Source organism: Saccostrea cucullata, unplaced genomic scaffold (assembly GCF_032062105.1).
Source record: "Saccostrea cucullata isolate Sc308-1 unplaced genomic scaffold, CSIRO_AGI_Scuc_v1 ctg4234, whole genome shotgun sequence".
In the NCBI taxonomy this organism is placed as follows: Eukaryota; Metazoa; Mollusca; class Bivalvia; order Ostreida; family Ostreidae; genus Saccostrea; species Saccostrea cuccullata.
The window spans coordinates 68031-86552 of NW_026938885.1; the positions used below are offsets into that span (position 1 = coordinate 68031).

At 34.1% G+C, this 18522-nt stretch overlaps 1 protein-coding gene across 1 annotated transcript; it reads right to left on the minus strand.

Moving 5' to 3' along the window:
* Positions 1–564: 564 nt before the first annotated feature.
* On the minus strand, positions 565–8135 carry LOC134251654 (uncharacterized). The gene is made up of 3 exons (XM_062734056.1): positions 6401–8135; positions 1612–6111; positions 565–578 (listed from the first exon to the last, which is right to left on the minus strand). The coding sequence occupies exons 1-3, from the start codon at positions 8133–8135 to the stop codon at positions 565–567; spliced, it is 6249 nt and encodes a 2082-aa protein (XP_062590040.1).
* Positions 8136–18522: the final 10387 nt, after the last annotated feature.

An 18522-nucleotide genomic window follows, 5' to 3' on the forward strand; every position in this document is an offset into this window, starting at 1 on the left:
AACATTTTAATAAGTAATAGAGCTCAGGAGTATTAAAGTCTTTCCAGAAAAAAATGTTCATTTAAAAGTTTAAGATGTCCACTGGAGCTAGTGCTTGTTTTCAGGGAGAAAACTATTCTGGATGTTTACAGTGTCTTTGTAGATCATACTGAAAGTCACTTGTGATATTGGGTTACAAAGTAGGGAATGTTACTTTTATGAAGATACATAATAATAAATATCATAATAATTGTATAGTTATTCATTATTGTATAATAGCTAAGAAATACTTATGCATAGCACAAGAATGCTTTCTAATATATCTACTACTTATACAGCCAGATTGAAATATATTCATTTACCAAAAAAAATTGATAATTTAAATGCCCATGAGATGAAATATTAATTGTTAAACTGTACATGTATTACTGTATCAGATACATGTAGTATATTAAATACACAAATATATATATAATATTGTAAAAAGTAAAAGTGAACAAAATAAAAGTTACAATAAAGAAGTAATATTTGATCAATTGTATGTTTCATCCAGACTTAATGAATCAATACAGACACATGGCCACATTACAGAAAACAAGCTACAAAGAAACAATAATTATCAATCAATCAAATCTTTTGGACATACTCGTATATCATTAACATTTTCAAATAATATCATTATTATACAAAATCATAGGTATACAACATTTAACTTATGGTATATTAATTTGATTATTACAGAACTGTTTACATGTGAATTTGCAATCTCTTAGGTAATAAAACTACCTCTTATACAGTGACAGTTTTACAATGCTGTTGTGGATTTAAAATTGTGGATGAACAATATAATTATACATAAATTAAAATCAAATAAAAAAGTAGACAGGACAAACTATCATTAATAAACTACATAATTTCATCTCATGGGCATTTTAATCTAAATATTTTTTGTCCCAATAATGAAATTTAAAATACATTTTATATATAAAACATACTGAGAGTTATTGGGACAAAAAAGTAGTTGATGAGTGGCAACCCTTGATTTTGCCTAACCACTCTAGGCAGTATGTAAATATTTAGCTTCCATTGGAAACTAAATATTTACATACTGCCTGTTATTTGCTCGAGAGGGTTTTATGATACTACACAATGTAATTAAAATTCAGTTCTGTCTTTAGAATAGGTTGCTTAATTAAGTCATATCTGCAGCACAATAAATCATATTATGGTCAGACCAATAAGCCTGAAGAACATCTGTTTCTAAATCAGTAAAGTTGGTAAATATCAGGTCTAACTGTGTCTTATTCTTTGTGGTTACCTTGCTTATGATTTGCACACAACCAAATTTTTCTTTCATAAAGTTCAAGAAATTAGCATATTGACCAGAACATAAATCCAAATTAAAATCTCCCATTATCACAGTCTTTTCATCTTTGTTAACAAATGGGAGCAACCTGTTTTTCAAAGTATCGTAAAAAATTTGAAGAGTACAAGAAGGCTGCTTATATAAAACTACACACTGTATTGGAGTATTGGATGGCATAATTGAAATGATGGAAAATTCAACAGATTTGGAAGTAAAAGAGCTGTATGAAACACACTGTAATTGATTTTTCACATATATGACAATACCATGATGTGGTCTGCTCTTGGAAGAACTTGCATCATTCCTGAACATTGTAAAACCCTCTAAACTAAAGTCTTCATCAGAATCTAATTCACAAAGCCAAGATTCAGCTATACCAATAACATCTGCAGCCAAAACACTTGGTTCCGATTTTATATCAACGAAGTGTTTGTGTAGAGATCTGGCATTGTTGAACAAAAATTTTATGTCTTTACATACCGAGTATAGTGGAGTATACGAGAGTTGCAATCTATTTTCTCTTAACCTTTGCATCTCTTTATCAACCGTTTCATCTTTTGAAAGACTTTTTTCATTGAGATCCAGAATGAACAGACCATCAAGTGACCTTACTCTTGAAAGTGCAACATAATGTATATGAGGAATTTTTCGCTGCTTTGTCTGTGCTAAGCTGATTACTGCCTTTGAAAGAGTTGCTCCTTGTGCTTTGTGGATTGTTTTTCCAGCAGATGGTTGCAGTGGAAACTGAACTCTCTCATATGTTTTCCTGTTATAAACAAATGTTCTTTTAGCTTCAAATACGGGAGTCCATGCAGTATTAATATTTGTGCTAAACAAATGCCTGTATTGATGTCTTCGTGAAATACCTATACTTGAGTCAGCAAACAGTACCCATACTATGGCAGGCCTTAATTGTGATTCTTTATATTCAATGTATTTCACAACGCAGGAAGCACCATTTGTCAATCCATCTGTAACATCGAGATTTACTGATATGTCATATAGCATATCTACAGCAATAACCAAATTAGTTCTTAATTGTCCAGTAGATGCTGGGTTTTCAGGCAAGTTTTGAACTAGTTTCAATTTCACTGATGCAGAAAGTTTTGTCTGTGATAACACATCTGTGTCTGCTCTTACATTTACTTTATTTGTTGAAAGGTTTTCTATTAGATTGTTATTAAAACAATCGACAAACTTGTTCTCAATAAACAGATGAGGTGCCTCCTTGGGATAGTCTTGAGAGTCTTGCCTGATGAAACGTTGAGAAATGAGTTCTTTGTCTTCTTCTGTCATCTTGTTTTCACGAAGTCTATTTAACACTTCTGCAAATCTGAGGTCATCCTTTTGTCTCATAATTTCAGTTAGTTCATGCATATAGAAATGTTCATGCCACAAATTGCTTGCTAAACTTTGACCAGGATTAGAAAGATCTTTGAAAATCCACTTGTCTCCAACAGGTGGCAACTGATACAAGTCACCTACAGCTATGATACTAATACCACCAAAATCTTGTTTTCTCCCAGTAAGTTGTTGAAGTCTATCATTTATAAATGACAGCATATTATTTCCAACCATTGAAATTTCATCTATTATCACAACTGACAAATTCCGATACTTTGTCCTAAATGAGTTCAGTTCATCTGCACTCATGTGCTGCTGAGTTTGATACATTTTTCTGTGAAATGCTGATGCAATAGTAGTCCCTTTGATGTTGTATGCAGCCTTGCCAGTGTGAGCACAAAGTAATATTCTGGTATCATCAGGGTTTTCACCTTCTTTTGAGTACAGTATTCTGTGTAATGTTTGAAAAATGGCATCAATAACCACTGATTTTCCTGCTCCTGCTCCACCAGTTAGAAAAGCATATAATGGTTCATCTCTGGTTTGAATCCAGTTTGTTACATGATTGTAAAATTCCCTCTGCTTAGTATTCAGGGATTGCAAAAGTTTATAATACTGCTCATCAGGAATGCGGACAGCACTCATTTCTGTTTCAGTTACTTTTGAGGACAATCCAAGTTCTGGTCCAATATCGAAATCTCTGTGTTGAACTGTATCAGGATCAAAATGAACAAATTCCTCAGATGGTTCAGAACCTATCTCTGCATCTTCTGCCTCAGTATGTTCTGTATTTGGTGCTACTGTCTCCATATTATCCAGATCTTCTTCAGCTTGAAGTCGAGCTTGTTCTAATTCATCCACAAAATGTTCATACTGCCTTTGCTTCATTTGTATTATACTTGCTTTTTGACTGTAGTGCTGTTCATAAGTTTGATGACTACCAAGTAGGTCAGCATTCTCATTTCTCCATGGCAGAAAAAGAAGAATTCTTTCTCTGTAATACTGTTCAGAATTTGTTTTTTGGCTGTAGCCTACATATCTAATAACTCGTTTGTTTTTTCGTCTTCTGATCTTAATCCCATTTTTCAAATGAACTAACACATCCTGATCAGTAAAAGTTTCTTGAGAACTGTCTTCTGGGTTATCATCATTCACTTCCTCTTGTAAATCTTTTCTGATTTCTTTTGGGAAAGTCACTTCCAATTCAGAAACAACATCAGCTAAACACCAATTTTCTAGCTGTTTTGGTCTTCTTGCATATCTTTGTATCATACTATCTGCCTTAATATCAGTTGAATCCTTGGGTAACTCATTTAATTCATCTTGATGTTTGAGTAAGAAAACTCGGTCTTCAGGTGGAGAAGTATTGATAAAAACAACCTCTCTACTTGCTTGTGTAAGTGGCATCTGAAGGATTAAGTAACTTGCTTCTTGTGCACTGACCTCAACAAAGTTTAAGAACTTGTTTCCAATATGTCGAACTTGTCGCTTAAGATCCATATTTCCCTCTGCTGCTTCTTGAGATGCCTTATCAAGCATTGCACTAATTCCTCTCTGAGATTTGCTGATATAAGCAACAATGTATGTGGCACATGCATAAGGATCAAGTACAAACTGAATATCTAAGTTAGCATTCCAAGCCTTCAACACTGTTGAGTTATAGTAATTCACTCTCATTTCAGATGGACTCCTCTTCAGAAACACTTTTGGGCCTTTCAAGGAAGCTCGAATACATTTTATATACTCATCTTCACACATTTCTACAACAGTCTCTAAGAAGGAATCATAGTCTAAACTGCAACCATCTTTGTAATCATTCATTTTCTTCTGAATATCAGAATACATCTTTCTATAATGTTCAACATCAACATCCAAGGGCTCAAGAAGCATGGTTTTGGGCAAAGGTGGCAAAGGAAATCCAAATCTGCATATAGACCTACCACCTTTTCTGCATGTTTTTGAGTGCTTATGTACTTGAAGATCGACAAACTGCTTCATTTCAGGATTATTTTCCTGCAAACCACATGTGACATACTTATCTACATATGCTTCAATTTCCTCATTGCTATTTTCTTTGTGCTTTGGAGCATCACTTGTCCATACCAGCATATGAATATGTGGCGAACCTCGGTTTTGGAATTCTACCCTTCGAAACACATCAGTGACAACACCTAGAGGATTGTGAGGACTCTTAAGAACGGTGTTTATGAAAAGTTGAACTCTGTTGTCAAAGAATCTAGCACATGTCACTGGATCTTGTTTAACTAGTTTTGATTTTTCACTCCAATTCAAATCCTCTAATTCTTCTTGTGACAGGGTTTTTCCATCTAGAGTTGCCAATGTTTTAAGCAGATCTTGCCATCTGGTATCAGCTGATGAGAGAGAAATAAACCATGTTGGAAGACCCAACTGCCTTATCATGGCAAATACATCTTTCTTTTTAGATGAAAGATATGCAGGAGAATTTCGAAGTGTTCTGAAAATATAATACCCTTCATTTAATCTCACAATTTTTTCCGCAGAGGCTGGATTTAAAACTTGTTCTGCAGTAATTTTCTTACCGTCTGATTTACATCTTCTCAGTGCCAAGTTAACTTTGTCACTAACTTGCTTAATTTGAATTTTCTTTAATTTAAAAAAGATGTTAGGTACAGATTGTGCGGCTCGTCTATCCACACTGCGCAACTCCCATTTTGCGATATCACTGTAGTGTACTGGAACGTCTCTTTCTTCACTTTCAACTCTGCGATTACCACAAAATATTGTTGGAAAACAGAGATATTCAGCATCTTTATCTGTAAATAAACTTATTGGTTTTTGGTTTTCTCCAGGGGCAAACACATAGAGTTTATTTGTATCAATATCTGCTTCATCTACAAGGGTATCAGAATTGCCCTGAATGCAATCATCTGAGGAAACTTCACAAAAACCATCATCATTTCCTTCAGTCTCACGATCATCACTATCATTTGAAGATCCTATCAGTTCTTGTACTGTTTCCTCATTACTTTTTTCAATTTCATCTCTCCAAGAATGGTTGATCACTATACCTGAATTTTTATACAATTCACTATTTTTCATTAGCCATTCTAAAGCATTTATCACCACATTGGGACGAACATTTTCTGTAAAGCATGCAGATTTGTGGGATAATCTTTTCTTTAATTTCACAGCTATAGTCACATGCTCATCTATTTGTCGTGGCAGGGCATTTACAGTTGGCTGAATATCAACTGGAACATTTACAACATTTCCTTTGACTGACATCTGCCCTCCTCTTGGTAACTCTCTTATTTGCATAAATGGTATCCGTTGTGATATCAACCTTTCTTCCAGTGGATGTAAATTTAAAGCATCTGGTTTGTCAGGCCATTTCATTCCATTTTTAACTGAAAGTCTTGGGATTTTTTCATCCTTCAGAGCTGAACAGCAAGTTAAACATAGCCATTCAATACCATCTACTGATCTAAACCCAGTACAAATACTCTTACTATTAGCACTAAGGTTAGTGCAATTGTATAAATAGATACCTTTTACAAAGGAAAATTATAAATAGTTAACGTGTCCATTTCACTCTGAATTTATTTAAGGTTAAATTTCACAGTGAGAATTAAACCCCATCCCACCCACCCTCTCAATCTCAGTATGATGTATGAATTGTATCTAGCTTCACAACACTTTTCCGAAACCAAGTCTGATGACAACATGTACACACATAAATTGGGCCAATTTTAACTTCTTCGTGGAATTTTTCTATGCATTCTTCCAAAGAATTACCATGACACCTTTTTTTCAATAATTTGTTTTCGTGATCTTTAAATTCTGTATCAAGCCTTTTTTTAGCTTTAGAAACTCTTTCATTTTCTCTTTCTTTTTCTCGGTAATTTCTTCTACTTTGCTGTTTAGATAGCCGTTCCTTCTCAAGCTGCTCTACATTGTCTCTTTTCCTTTTCTTTGCTTCCCTTTCTTTTAAACAAAATTCAGCATTTAGTCTTGCCTTCTTCCTACTTTTTAAGGCACTTTCTCTATCCTTGAGCTTTGTCTCTTGATTTTCTCTGACTTTTTTTTTTAAAGCTAGTTCTTTCTCCCTAAATTCTTCACTTTGTCTTGCCTTCTGCTTACTTTGTAAGGCACTTTCTCTCTCCTTGAGCTTTGTTTCTGGATTTTCTCTGACTCTTTTTTTTAAAGCTAGTTCTTTCTCCCTAAATTCTTCACTTTGTCTTGCCTTCTGCATACTTTGTAAGGCACTTTCTCTCTCCTTGAGCTTTGTTTCTGAATTTTCTCTGACTCTTTTTTTTGAAGCTAGTTCTTTCTCCCTAAATTGTTCACTTTGTCTTGCCTTCTTCCTACTTTTTAAGGCACTTTCTCTCTCCTTGAGCTTTGTTTCTGGATTTTCTCTGACTCTTTTTTTTGAAGCTAGTTCTTTCTCCCTAAATTGTTCACTTTGTCTTGCCTTCTTCCTACTTTTTAAGGCACTTTCTCTCTCCTTGAGCTTTGTCTCTTGATTTTCTCTGACACTTTGTTTGAGAGCAAGTTCTTTTAGTTTAAATTCATTACTTTGTCTTGTTTTGGTCATACTTCTTAAGGTGCTTTCCCTGTCCTTCCGAGTTATTTCAGTGTTTTCCCTTCTTTTTCGCATATAATTTCTCATATATTCATTTCGGTTTTTTTGTGATGGTTCAGAAATATTATATTTTGTAGACATGCTTTCTTGGAACTCAAAGTACTTATCAATTAAAGAACGTCTTTCACTTCTTGAATTGGACTCACTTGTTTTTCGAGTTACAGACACTGGTTGAATCTCAAACTGGCTTATCATTGAAATATTACAACTCTGATAAAATGCGAAAAGGTAGTCCACAAGTTGATCTTGATCACTAAAAGTGATTTTTACAGCTTTACCCTCTGCACGTGAAAGACCATCTTGTCCGTGAGAATGTGAATCAAAAAATACAGGACAGTTCTTATCATCAACATATATTGCAGAACAAATTCCTCCAACTATAATTAAGCCTTGATTGTATCTTGCAAAGAGCTGCTCAATGCCTTCCTTCAAATTCTTATTTTGACTTGAGTTATTCCAATCCATATGACTCACCGTTCCATAGATTTCTTCAAAATAGCAAATGTCATACTCATTACCATGCACAAAAACAGACTTAGGAAGTTCTTGAAATTGTAGCATTTTAGAAACAAATTGAACAGTTGACTGTAATTCTGCAACTCTGACTCTATACAAATCATCTCCTGCTAACAGCACTTCATCAAGTTCTGAAGAGGTAGATGCATTTTGCAAAATGATGGACATCAAAGCATTGCATGTACACTGAACTCCTCTAGAAAAGGCTGGAAATAAATTACTAGCTTGATTAATTGTTCCAAATAATTTTGTTCCAAGCAAATTTACACAATTCACAGCGCCCAAAGGCATATTGGCAGTATTCATAGCGCCCAAAGGCAAATTCACAATGTTCATAGCGCCCGAAGGCGAATTGGCAGTGTTTGTAGCGCCCGAAGGCAAATTCACAGTGTTTATAGCGCCCGAAGGCAAATTTGCAGTGTTTGTAGCGCCCGAAGGCAAATTCACAATGTTCATAGCGCCCGAAGGCAAATCATGTACTCTTTTTAAGGAGGCAGTATCCCCCCGGTCTTTAGTACTATTTTTTACGTGGCTAGTATCCACGAGTCTCAAAGGTCCGTCATCTGTTATGTTAATCGTTGGGTCTTTGGTACTATTTTTTACGTGGCTAGTATCCACGAGTCTATTGTCACTGCTGGCACGGCTCTGGTTCCCCATCTTCGCCAAGGCCACCCTCCAATTCTTCTTGCGCGGCATTACAGAGTTTCTGCAAAACATATACAACAATACAACATTATGTAAATATCAGGCCCAAGAATTATGAAACAGACTTAAACTTAAGTCAAATTTTCAGTCGCCTTGAAAATGTTTATATCAATTATTGGATTTATCTCTGAATTTGCAGAAAACACTTTTTGGAAAACAATGAGGAGAAAAATTTTGATTTTGATAAGAAGTGCATCACTTCTACAATGTTTAAATACAACATAAAGATTTTGACTTAAGCTTAAGGTCAAGATGTAGTAAATGACTTCAGACTATATTTTGGTGCAATATCCATTCTAAAGTCATAATAAATTCCAACTTTCTTATTTCTGTACTTTATGGCTTTAGCAGAGTTATGTAGAAACTAGAAATATGTCCATAGGACATGAATGCCCCGTCTTATGTATATTAGTTATGCAACATGAAAATTTGTGCATTAATGTATGAAGTTTTATGAAAATATCTTAACAGTTTCTCTAAATTGAATTAAAAAAATTGGATACAGATAATAAATTCACACTAAATTATGGAGAAATACATGCTTAGATAAAAATATCTGAAATAGTTTCTTTAAAACTAAGCAATACAAAATTAAAGAAAAGGGAGGTCAATGTCTCAGGAAAAAGCATGGTGTGTGATGTAGTTGAATACTACCTCCCACTAATACATATTAGCATATTAAAGTATGTTTGATAAAATTATCTTTCATGGTCTATTCTAAACTGTTCTAAATACTTATCTAAGAAAAGACAGGTCAAGGGAAAGGTAAAAAAAATGTTGATGCATTAGTAGTATATACATGTATCAACATATGAAGTTTGCTAACACAATCTTTAATGGTATCTTTAAAACTAAGCTTATCACTAATTTAAGAAAATTGAGGTCAAGGTAAAAGGATAAGACAACGTCAATAATAAAAATATTGATGTATTTGAATAGCTTACATCAGTATGTATCAATATATGAAGTTTGATCAGACTATCTTGAATGGTATCTTTAAAACTGAGCTAAACACTAATTTTAGAAAAGTGAGGTCAAGGACAATTGAAAGATCAAGGTTAAAAAAAGTTGATGCAGTTGCATAGTTCTCAACAATATCTCTCAGCATATGTTTGATAAAAATATCTTGAATAATTTCTTTGAAACTTGGCTTTGAACTGAGCTCGACACCAAGTGCGACGGAAGGACAGATGGAAAGACGGAAGATGGACAAACACTTATGCCTCAGCCATATTCATGGTGGGGCATAAATTAGGGTATTTCATGACGTTCTATTTGAAATCATAAAAAAAGTAATCCCGATTTCTGTAAAATTAAATTTGATATTATTAAAAAGAAGAGGCCATGAAGTAACAAATAATTACCGTTTTCTGAGAGACGGTAGGCAATTTAGATACATTTCGTTTGTCCATCATGAAAATAAATTATCCCAAATTCATGACTAGTTTTTAATCTTTTTTTAAAAATAAAAATGGCAGTTTAAAATATAGTTTTTCGTCATGTTTACCTCCAGATTATGCCCCAAAAGACCTTATGTGACCAAGCATAAGTTGTAAAGTTGTAAACTAAAAGTATCAGTAAAGCTATTTCTCAAATTTCATAAAGCTATAGGCATTCTTCATTTACTAGATCTTGACCTTAAGATTTTTTATCAATCTAATTAAAATTAGATAATCTGAATCAGCTACTGCTTCTCTAACATCTAATAACATCCTATCTGGGGTCACTTCAGAGCGACCTTTCAATTACAAATAAACACAAGAAATCTGTGAGCCAATGCTCACAAGTAATACCTCTGCTCTAATACGAATAAACTATTATGTTAATATACACAAGTTCAATTACTGGCAAATGCACAGAAAACTATAAAGTTGACATCAGATTCACACCAAAATGAATCCCACCATATGGTATGTCTCAACAAAGAGTGTACTAAAATTTCAAGCATCTGCGGTGAGTATTTGCTGAGAAAACTGCAACGAAAATCTGTTATTATGAAACAGACAGACACACAGACAAATGGGAAGTTGACATCGGATTTGAACAAAAATGTATCCCACCGTTTTGCATGCCTCAAAGGGAATAGTGTTAAAATTTCAAGCATCTGCGATGAGTAGTTGCTGATTAAACTGTGACGAAAATTTGTTATGTACGAGACAGACAGACGCACAAACAAACAGGAAGTTGACATCGGATTTGATTAAAAATGTATCCCACCATATGGCATGCCTCAGAAAAGATTGTGTTAAAATTTCAAGCATTGCAGTTGCTGAGAAAACTGCAACGAAAATTTATGATGAAACAGACAGATACACAGACAAACAGGAAGTTGACATTGGATTTGAACAAAAATGTATCCCACCATACGGCATGCCTCAGACAAGAAGATGTTTAAAATTTAAACTTCTGCAAATAGTAGTTGCTGAGAAAACTGCAACGAAAATTTGTTATGTATAAAACGGACAGACAAACAGGAAGTTGACATCGGATTTGCACAAAAATGTATCCCAACATAAAACATGCCTCAGAGAAGACTGTCTTAAAATTTCGAGCATCTGCAATGAGTAGTTGCTAAGAAAACTGTGACAAAACTTTGTTACGGACAGACAGACGGACACACAAGGGTTAAACAGTATACCCCTCTCTGCTTTGGAGCGCAAGTATAAGGTCAATCACATTCAAACTTCAGTAAACATTGACAATTCTAAATAAATAAGTTCCATGGCTACATATTGATTATTAATCATGTTGATAATGATACTGTATTACTTTGAATTAAAGCAATTTTGGTATAAATCTAATGTTTAGTCCACCAGTCTGGCATCCTTATGTGAATAACGCAAACGAAAAAGGACAAAATGTACAAGATATCCAGCATAACACATGCATACATAGCATAACTTTTGCAATGCTTATTTTGTTAACTCCGAAACTCCTCGGGCATATAGATTTGACAGTAAAAAGAGGAAACTCATCCGAACTATAAGCTAAGATTTTGGAGGCATTAAATTCATTGGCCAATCAAAAGGCTGTGCTGATGTGACCCCAAATGGAATGTTGTTAAGATGTTTGAGAAGCAGTAGCAGATTTGAAATATCTAATTAGATTGGATGCTTCATGATCCCAGGACCTGTTCTTCTGATTACATTTCTTACTTACCACTTGTTGATTAAGCTAAATACATGCACTATATAACAAGATGTGTTTGTGAAACACTATGCGCCCGGCGGCAACAAAGTTCAAAAAATCTATTTTTAGCATATTGGTCACAGTCAAGGTCACAAGGTCATTGACCATGGTGTCATTTGAAAGAACTTAATCAGTGGAGTATGCATCCCAAATATGAAGTCCCTATCTCCTATGGTTCAAAAGTTATGGCCAAAAGTGTAAAAAGCTATTTTCAGCATATAGGTCACAGTCAAGGTCACAAGATCATTGACCATGGTGTCATTTGAAAGAACTTAATCAGTAGAGTATGCATCCAAAATATGAAGTTCCTATCTCCTATGGTTCAAAAGTTATGGCAAAAAGTGTAAAAAGCTATTTTTAGCATATAGGTCACAGTCAAGGTCACAAGATCATTGACCTTGTTGTCAACTGAAAGGACTTTATTAGTGGAGTATGTATACCAAATATGAAGTCCCTATCTCCTATGGTTAAAAAGTTATGACAAACAGTGGAAAAAGCTTTTTTTAGCATATAGGTCAGTCAAGGTCACAAGGTCATTGACCTTGATGTCATTTGAAAGGACTTTATTAGTGGAGTATGCATACCAAATATGAAGTCTCTATCTCTTATTGTTCAAAAGTTATGGCCAAGGTTAAAGTTGACAACAGACAGACAAACAGACAAACGGATAAACAGACAAACAGACAGGACAAAAACAATATACGCCCAGGATCTATCGATCCGGGCGCATAAAAATTCACAAAAGGTTTCTTTCAACAAAACTTGCAATGGTCATTTAACACCAAGCTGAAATCTCTTATAAATATATTGAACCTTAACATGCAATTTGTTCTCTCAAACTGCATTTTAGGAATACTTTTAAATCACTTATAAATCAAAAACCTTGTCAAAAGGTATCTCAAAGTAAGGCAAATCTTGCAACTTTGGGGGTAGGGGGTGGGGGTTAAGTGTGCATCCGAAAATCAATATCCATGCAAGTTTAGTTTGAAGAGGACTTATAGTTACTGGAAAATAGACCAGCACCAAAAACTTTCACCTGCTTTATTACCGAATCTGGAAAATATAGGTCAAAACCAGCATCCAAAGCAGAATGTTTTAGTGCTAATTGTAACGAGAACCGTTACAGATGTTCCCAAAATGATCCTCAAGTCCCTTTTCTTGCCTTATTCCCTTTATGATTCATTCCCTTCAAGCTTCATTAAATAAGGCAAACTCAATTTATTTTAAACATTAAGATCTTTTCCCGAGTGTATTGCAATTTTTAGAACTGCACGCATGTGCAGGTGATGCATATATTTCCATATGACCACATTATGTCTACACTTTTGATATATTTCAAAAAATCGAATATTATAGCATTTAATCAAAATGTATAAAAGTTACGGCTCAATCAACTATATTGGTCCCATTAGCATTAAATGCGTGTGCACGTGCATGCATGTGTGTAATGACTATATCAATCTGTCTATTTTAATACATTTTAATATACCTGGTACTAACAAATATCAATGCATTTATTCAAAAAAATATTCAAAAATTTGTCATTTTACGCATTGCACGAGCGTGCATGTGCATGCTGACTATATCTTCCTGTGGGAATTCATTATGTCTAATCTTTGTTCTAACTTTCATCCCGCTTTGTTGACGACTAAGAGTTATAGTCATTTGAAGTTTTAGCCAATTGCGCATGTGGATGCACGTCATTTCATGAATATTTTAATATATCATATTATAGTTATAATATTTGACTTTGTTTTAAAATTCTGTTTTTTGTCAAGAAACAAAAGATATTGAGTCTTTTGTTTCAGCCAATCAGAGCAAATTGCACGTGCATGCTTGTGGGTTCTTGCTATATTGACCATGTCATCTTATCTACACTACCAATATATCCTTACATTATGAGTTTCAAAGCATTTCAATAAAAAATATAAAAGTTATGGCTATATTAAGTATATTGGTCATTTCACATGGTGCTCTTTTAGCATGTGTGCAAAAAATGACCTTCGTTCCACAAATCTACATCGGATGCGGCGCCTACTTACCCTAAAAAGGTTTTACCTCAATTGGATGAGTAGTTTAGGAGACCATTAACAGACAAATAAGTACCCAGGAAGAAGAAAAATAATAATAGTAAGAAAAAGAGTCAAAACAATATGTTCCCCAACTTAAGAATGGTTTGGGAAATATAATAGTGTACATTTGTACATCCCTTGTTGTTAATGCTCATTGTAATGGGGACTTAACAGTGTGTACCAAATAGCTCCCTTTATATTTCTGGTAAAATGGACTGGCAAGTGGTGCTAATCAGTAATTATACTTAGCAAATTGTGTTTCAATTTAAAAAAAAACAGGAATCTAAGAAGGGTACCTGATATATAAAGGTAAATTAATGAACAAACATATATTTTAATAAATCTACATTCGATATTGCAGAAATAATTTTATTTTCATTTTTACATCAGGTTTTTCAGACGCATCCAGTCTGTTTGTATGTAAACACATTCAAAATGCTAAAACGTCAGGCACGAATTTCACCTCTGATGATTTTAATTTTATAGGATCCTTAATTTAATAGAAAATTATCACTGCATTGAAGTGCAATTTTGTGCACATCCTGAGAAAATATTAATTCAAGACAAAAGTCTGATTTGGGTAGCTAAAATAATAAAGCTGCTTCACGTAGGTAAATAAAACTATGTAGGTAATTTAAGCTACATAGCTAGATTTAGTGATTGTACCAGACCTGATGTAGTTGATTCCACACTTTTCAAAAGTTATGACCCTTGGCTGCCATCTTTGGGGATAGAGCCATAGAATCCTCACAGCAGCCTTTGTAGTTTTCAGGTTTGTAACTGTCATTTGACTTAAATAAAAATTGCTGCATAGTGTATACTAATTATCCCATATTCGGGCTACCCAGGCCATCCTTAAAAAATTGTTTTTTTGCGGTAACCCGACCGACTCAACAAAATCCACCCGACTGGAATTTTTTTTATCGGTTCAAAAATCTTTTTTTTTTAACGTATCCATTTTCCGTTTTTATCCGATTGATTTTTTTTTCGTCTCCATTGCACCTACACCATTTTTATCCGATTGATATTTTTTTACGCCTCAGTTACACCGACGCTCTATCTTTCTCCCAAGTACTATTATAACTCTTTGTGATCTACAAATTTAGAGATGGCGTCCGAGAAGGTTGCAGGAAATACTGACTCTATAGTTCTGTAAGTTACAGTGAATTTGAAAGAAAAAACTTTTTAATTACTAGTCCAAAATATTGTGCCTCAGTTCAACCTCACAGATATTACGAGATCGCCACAGAATTGGTGGCAGACGAAATTCCACGTGAGATGATGGCGAATTAGCAGCTAATTAATAAACTATTAAAATCTTAAACCTTGTATATATCACACCCCCGAAACACTAGAATAGTGTGGAGTCAGTTATTTGAGGTACGTCACTACGTGGCTGATGAGAGTCACTTTCTTTGAAAAAGTTTGCCTAAAAAGAACTGAATCACAGATGTGTTCTGATATTTGAGCAATAAAAGATTGAATTCATTTAGAGTGCTTTAATTTTCTTGTTTGATTAGTAAGGTGAAATGATCAAATCGGACTCATAGTTAATAACTCTATATAATTTAAATTCATTTCTGACATTTTGTCTCAAAAAAAAAAAAAAGCATACCTACCTACTCACACCTAAAATAATGAGGCGCGTTCTGCAAAAAATAATTTTTTTAAGGATGGCCCCACACGTCCAAAGAAAACATTCAATACACAGTGAATACAAATATTTGGTAGCATAGAGAGGAGAAATGTTGCTTCTTTCCCTTTTGGTTGACCCTACAAAGGGACACAACTTTTGTAAAGTGTGGATAGATAGTTTTCGATAGGCCTGAATTTAGCGAAAGTTACCTCCCGTTGGCCGCCATATTGGAGGTCGACTCAGTGATTTTCCCTCTTTGTCTTACCAAGTTTAAGAAACTATAGCAGAAATATTTGGTGGAAAATCTTTATCAAATATTTTTTTTTAAATAAAGGAGGCTTCCAAAAATTTATATACTTCAGAAAAATAATGATTTCTAATTCAGAATAGCAAATATAAAAATTTTAAATTGGTTGAACAATGAAGGAATATGAGCGTTTGGACCTCCAGTATGGCGACCAACGGGAAGTAACTCTTGGTCAATCGAAAACTATCTATTGGACTATGTTCCACAAACAAAACCACTAAACCAGTATCACATCTTTATTACCTACTAATATTGTAGATATAACTGATGTAATTCCAAGTTAATATTCATTGGGTCTATTTTGAAATCATTACGCTTCGTGATTTTTTTTTTTTTTTTACTGTAATCAAGGAAGTACAGCAACTGTCACTGCAATTCGTCTAGAGATAATTCGAACGAAACATTTCATCATATTCATGTTTTAACTTAAGTATATTTTCCTTACATATAGAAAAAAACAGCATATTAAACACCTAATAAATATATTTTATTAATACATATATAATGCAGCTGCAGGCGACAACATTTCAAACGCTCGAACAAACTTTCATCGTACGATGTCGCCTTGGTACAACGCGGGAGAAGTGATACGCCAATACAACCTCAGATTACAAAAATTCGATGTATTCGTAAAACCACGCGTTATATTCCGTAAACCTTTTAAACTCATAAATGTCAAATTCATACCCACCGTTCGCTATGTAAAACCTTAGACCTAAAATAAAACGTAGATTCTTTATTTCTTGGCGTGCACTCTGGTCCAAAATGGCGACTTACTCTCCAAACCAAATAAACAGTCGAGTGCGCATGCGCAAATATTGAAGCGTGTACAGTAGGCAACTATATTCCCGGATAGATCTAAAATATTTTTTTTTGTTTTGCAATACAAAACAATTTAAAATTTCTCTTTTCTCATGTACATTAATTTATTAATAAATTGTTTAAAACATAAAATTGACACAAACTTTTCTTGTATCAGTTGCATGTGATTTGGAGTCCATCAGAAGATCTTTTAAGTTATTATGCATTTTACATTACAACCAACTTAGCCCCATACTCCAAACAGACCCCTGAGCCCAGGGGTCATGAATTTCACAATTTTGGGAGAGGCAGCCATATTCAACTTAACTAGGCACTTGGTAATATGTTATTTAATGCCAAAGTGCAAAAAAAAAAAAACTTCAAAGAAATAATGCATTTTCACTATATTATCTATTTAGCCCCGCCCTAGCACAAGAACCCCTGACCCTAGGGCCATGAATTTCACAATTTTGGTAGAGGACTCAATGCTGATTACAATCATACAAACAGTTAGACTGATGGATGTCCAGGAGTAAAGAAGAAGATTTTTAAAGATTGCACTGATTTTAGTGGTTTTTGCCCCACCCCCCAGGCCCCAGGGGGGCAGGGACCATGAAATTCACAATTTTTGTTCCCCTTCAACCATAGATACTATATGCCAAAATTGGTTGAAATTGGTTCAGCGGTTTCAGAGAAGAAGCTGAAAATGTTCAAATGTTAACGCACGACGAACGACGAACGACGAACGACGGACGACGAACGACGACAGACGAAAACGGATTCAGACATGTTTAAGACATGAACTTAATTTTTCAAATTTTTATTTCATTAATTGCTTAATCAATACATTGCATATTTGTCAATATTAATTAAACTCATTCAATTTTATATATTGTTAAATCCTGAATGTTACACTTTTAATCATAAATAATTCAACAATTTAGAGAATGTGTGTTGGTTTTGGAGAAAGATCATCAACAATTTAAATTTTATGTACATTATTAAGAAAAATATGTACAAAATATTCTAGAAATATAACTAGGCATTTAGATTTCAAATTCAGAAAATTTTGTAAACTGAAAGAATCAGGTATTGGATATGTAAAAAACTAAAAATAATTAGTTGTTTGGATCTTGTAGATCTTATTTTAATTATTAGACAATACGTAGAACAGGTACCATTAATAAACTGTTTAATGAAACTCAAGTCTCTTATTTCATTTTGTTTCTAAGTGTTTACAACCATTTAGACAACAAAGGCATCATTTTTCATTTCATTAAAAGCTGAGTTCACAATTCTGAGGTAATTTTTTTCTTCTAAGGGTTATGTCATTGTTTTTAGGCACCCTGAGAGCTCAGTTGTAGAGTTTGAGGGTTAGGCTTTTGTATAATGCTGTGGAGCTTACAGATATATACATACATGTTTATATGATTTGTCAGGGATTAACCTATGTTGGTATGTAAGCGAACATATTTAAGGAGGAGGAAAGTGGTGGTCAGATAGACTTGTTCACCATAGGACAAATCGATAGCTCAACTGGTGGAATACTTATTTTTGGTCGGAAATATTTGACATTTTACTGGCTTTCTAAAACAATTTTGATATAAGACGTCAGAATGCAGGCCTTTGCAGGGCAATTGTGACAAGTGGAAATTTGCCATCTTCAAACTGAGGCAACATTCTTGGGTTGATTTTCCATAGATGCAAATTGAATTTAATGTCAACACAACATTTAATTGTTTTTTTTATTAGCTCACTTGAGCCGAAGGCTCAAATGAGCTTTTCTGATCAAAATTTGTCTGTCGTTGTTGTCGTCGTAGTCGTTGTCGTTGTTGTAAACTTTTCACATTTTCATCTTCTTCTCAAGAACCACTGGGCCAATTTCAACCAAACTTGGCACAAACTATCCTTGGGTGAAGGGGATTCAAGTTTGTTCAAATGAAGGGCCACGCCCTTTTCCAAGGGGAGATAATTATGAATTAG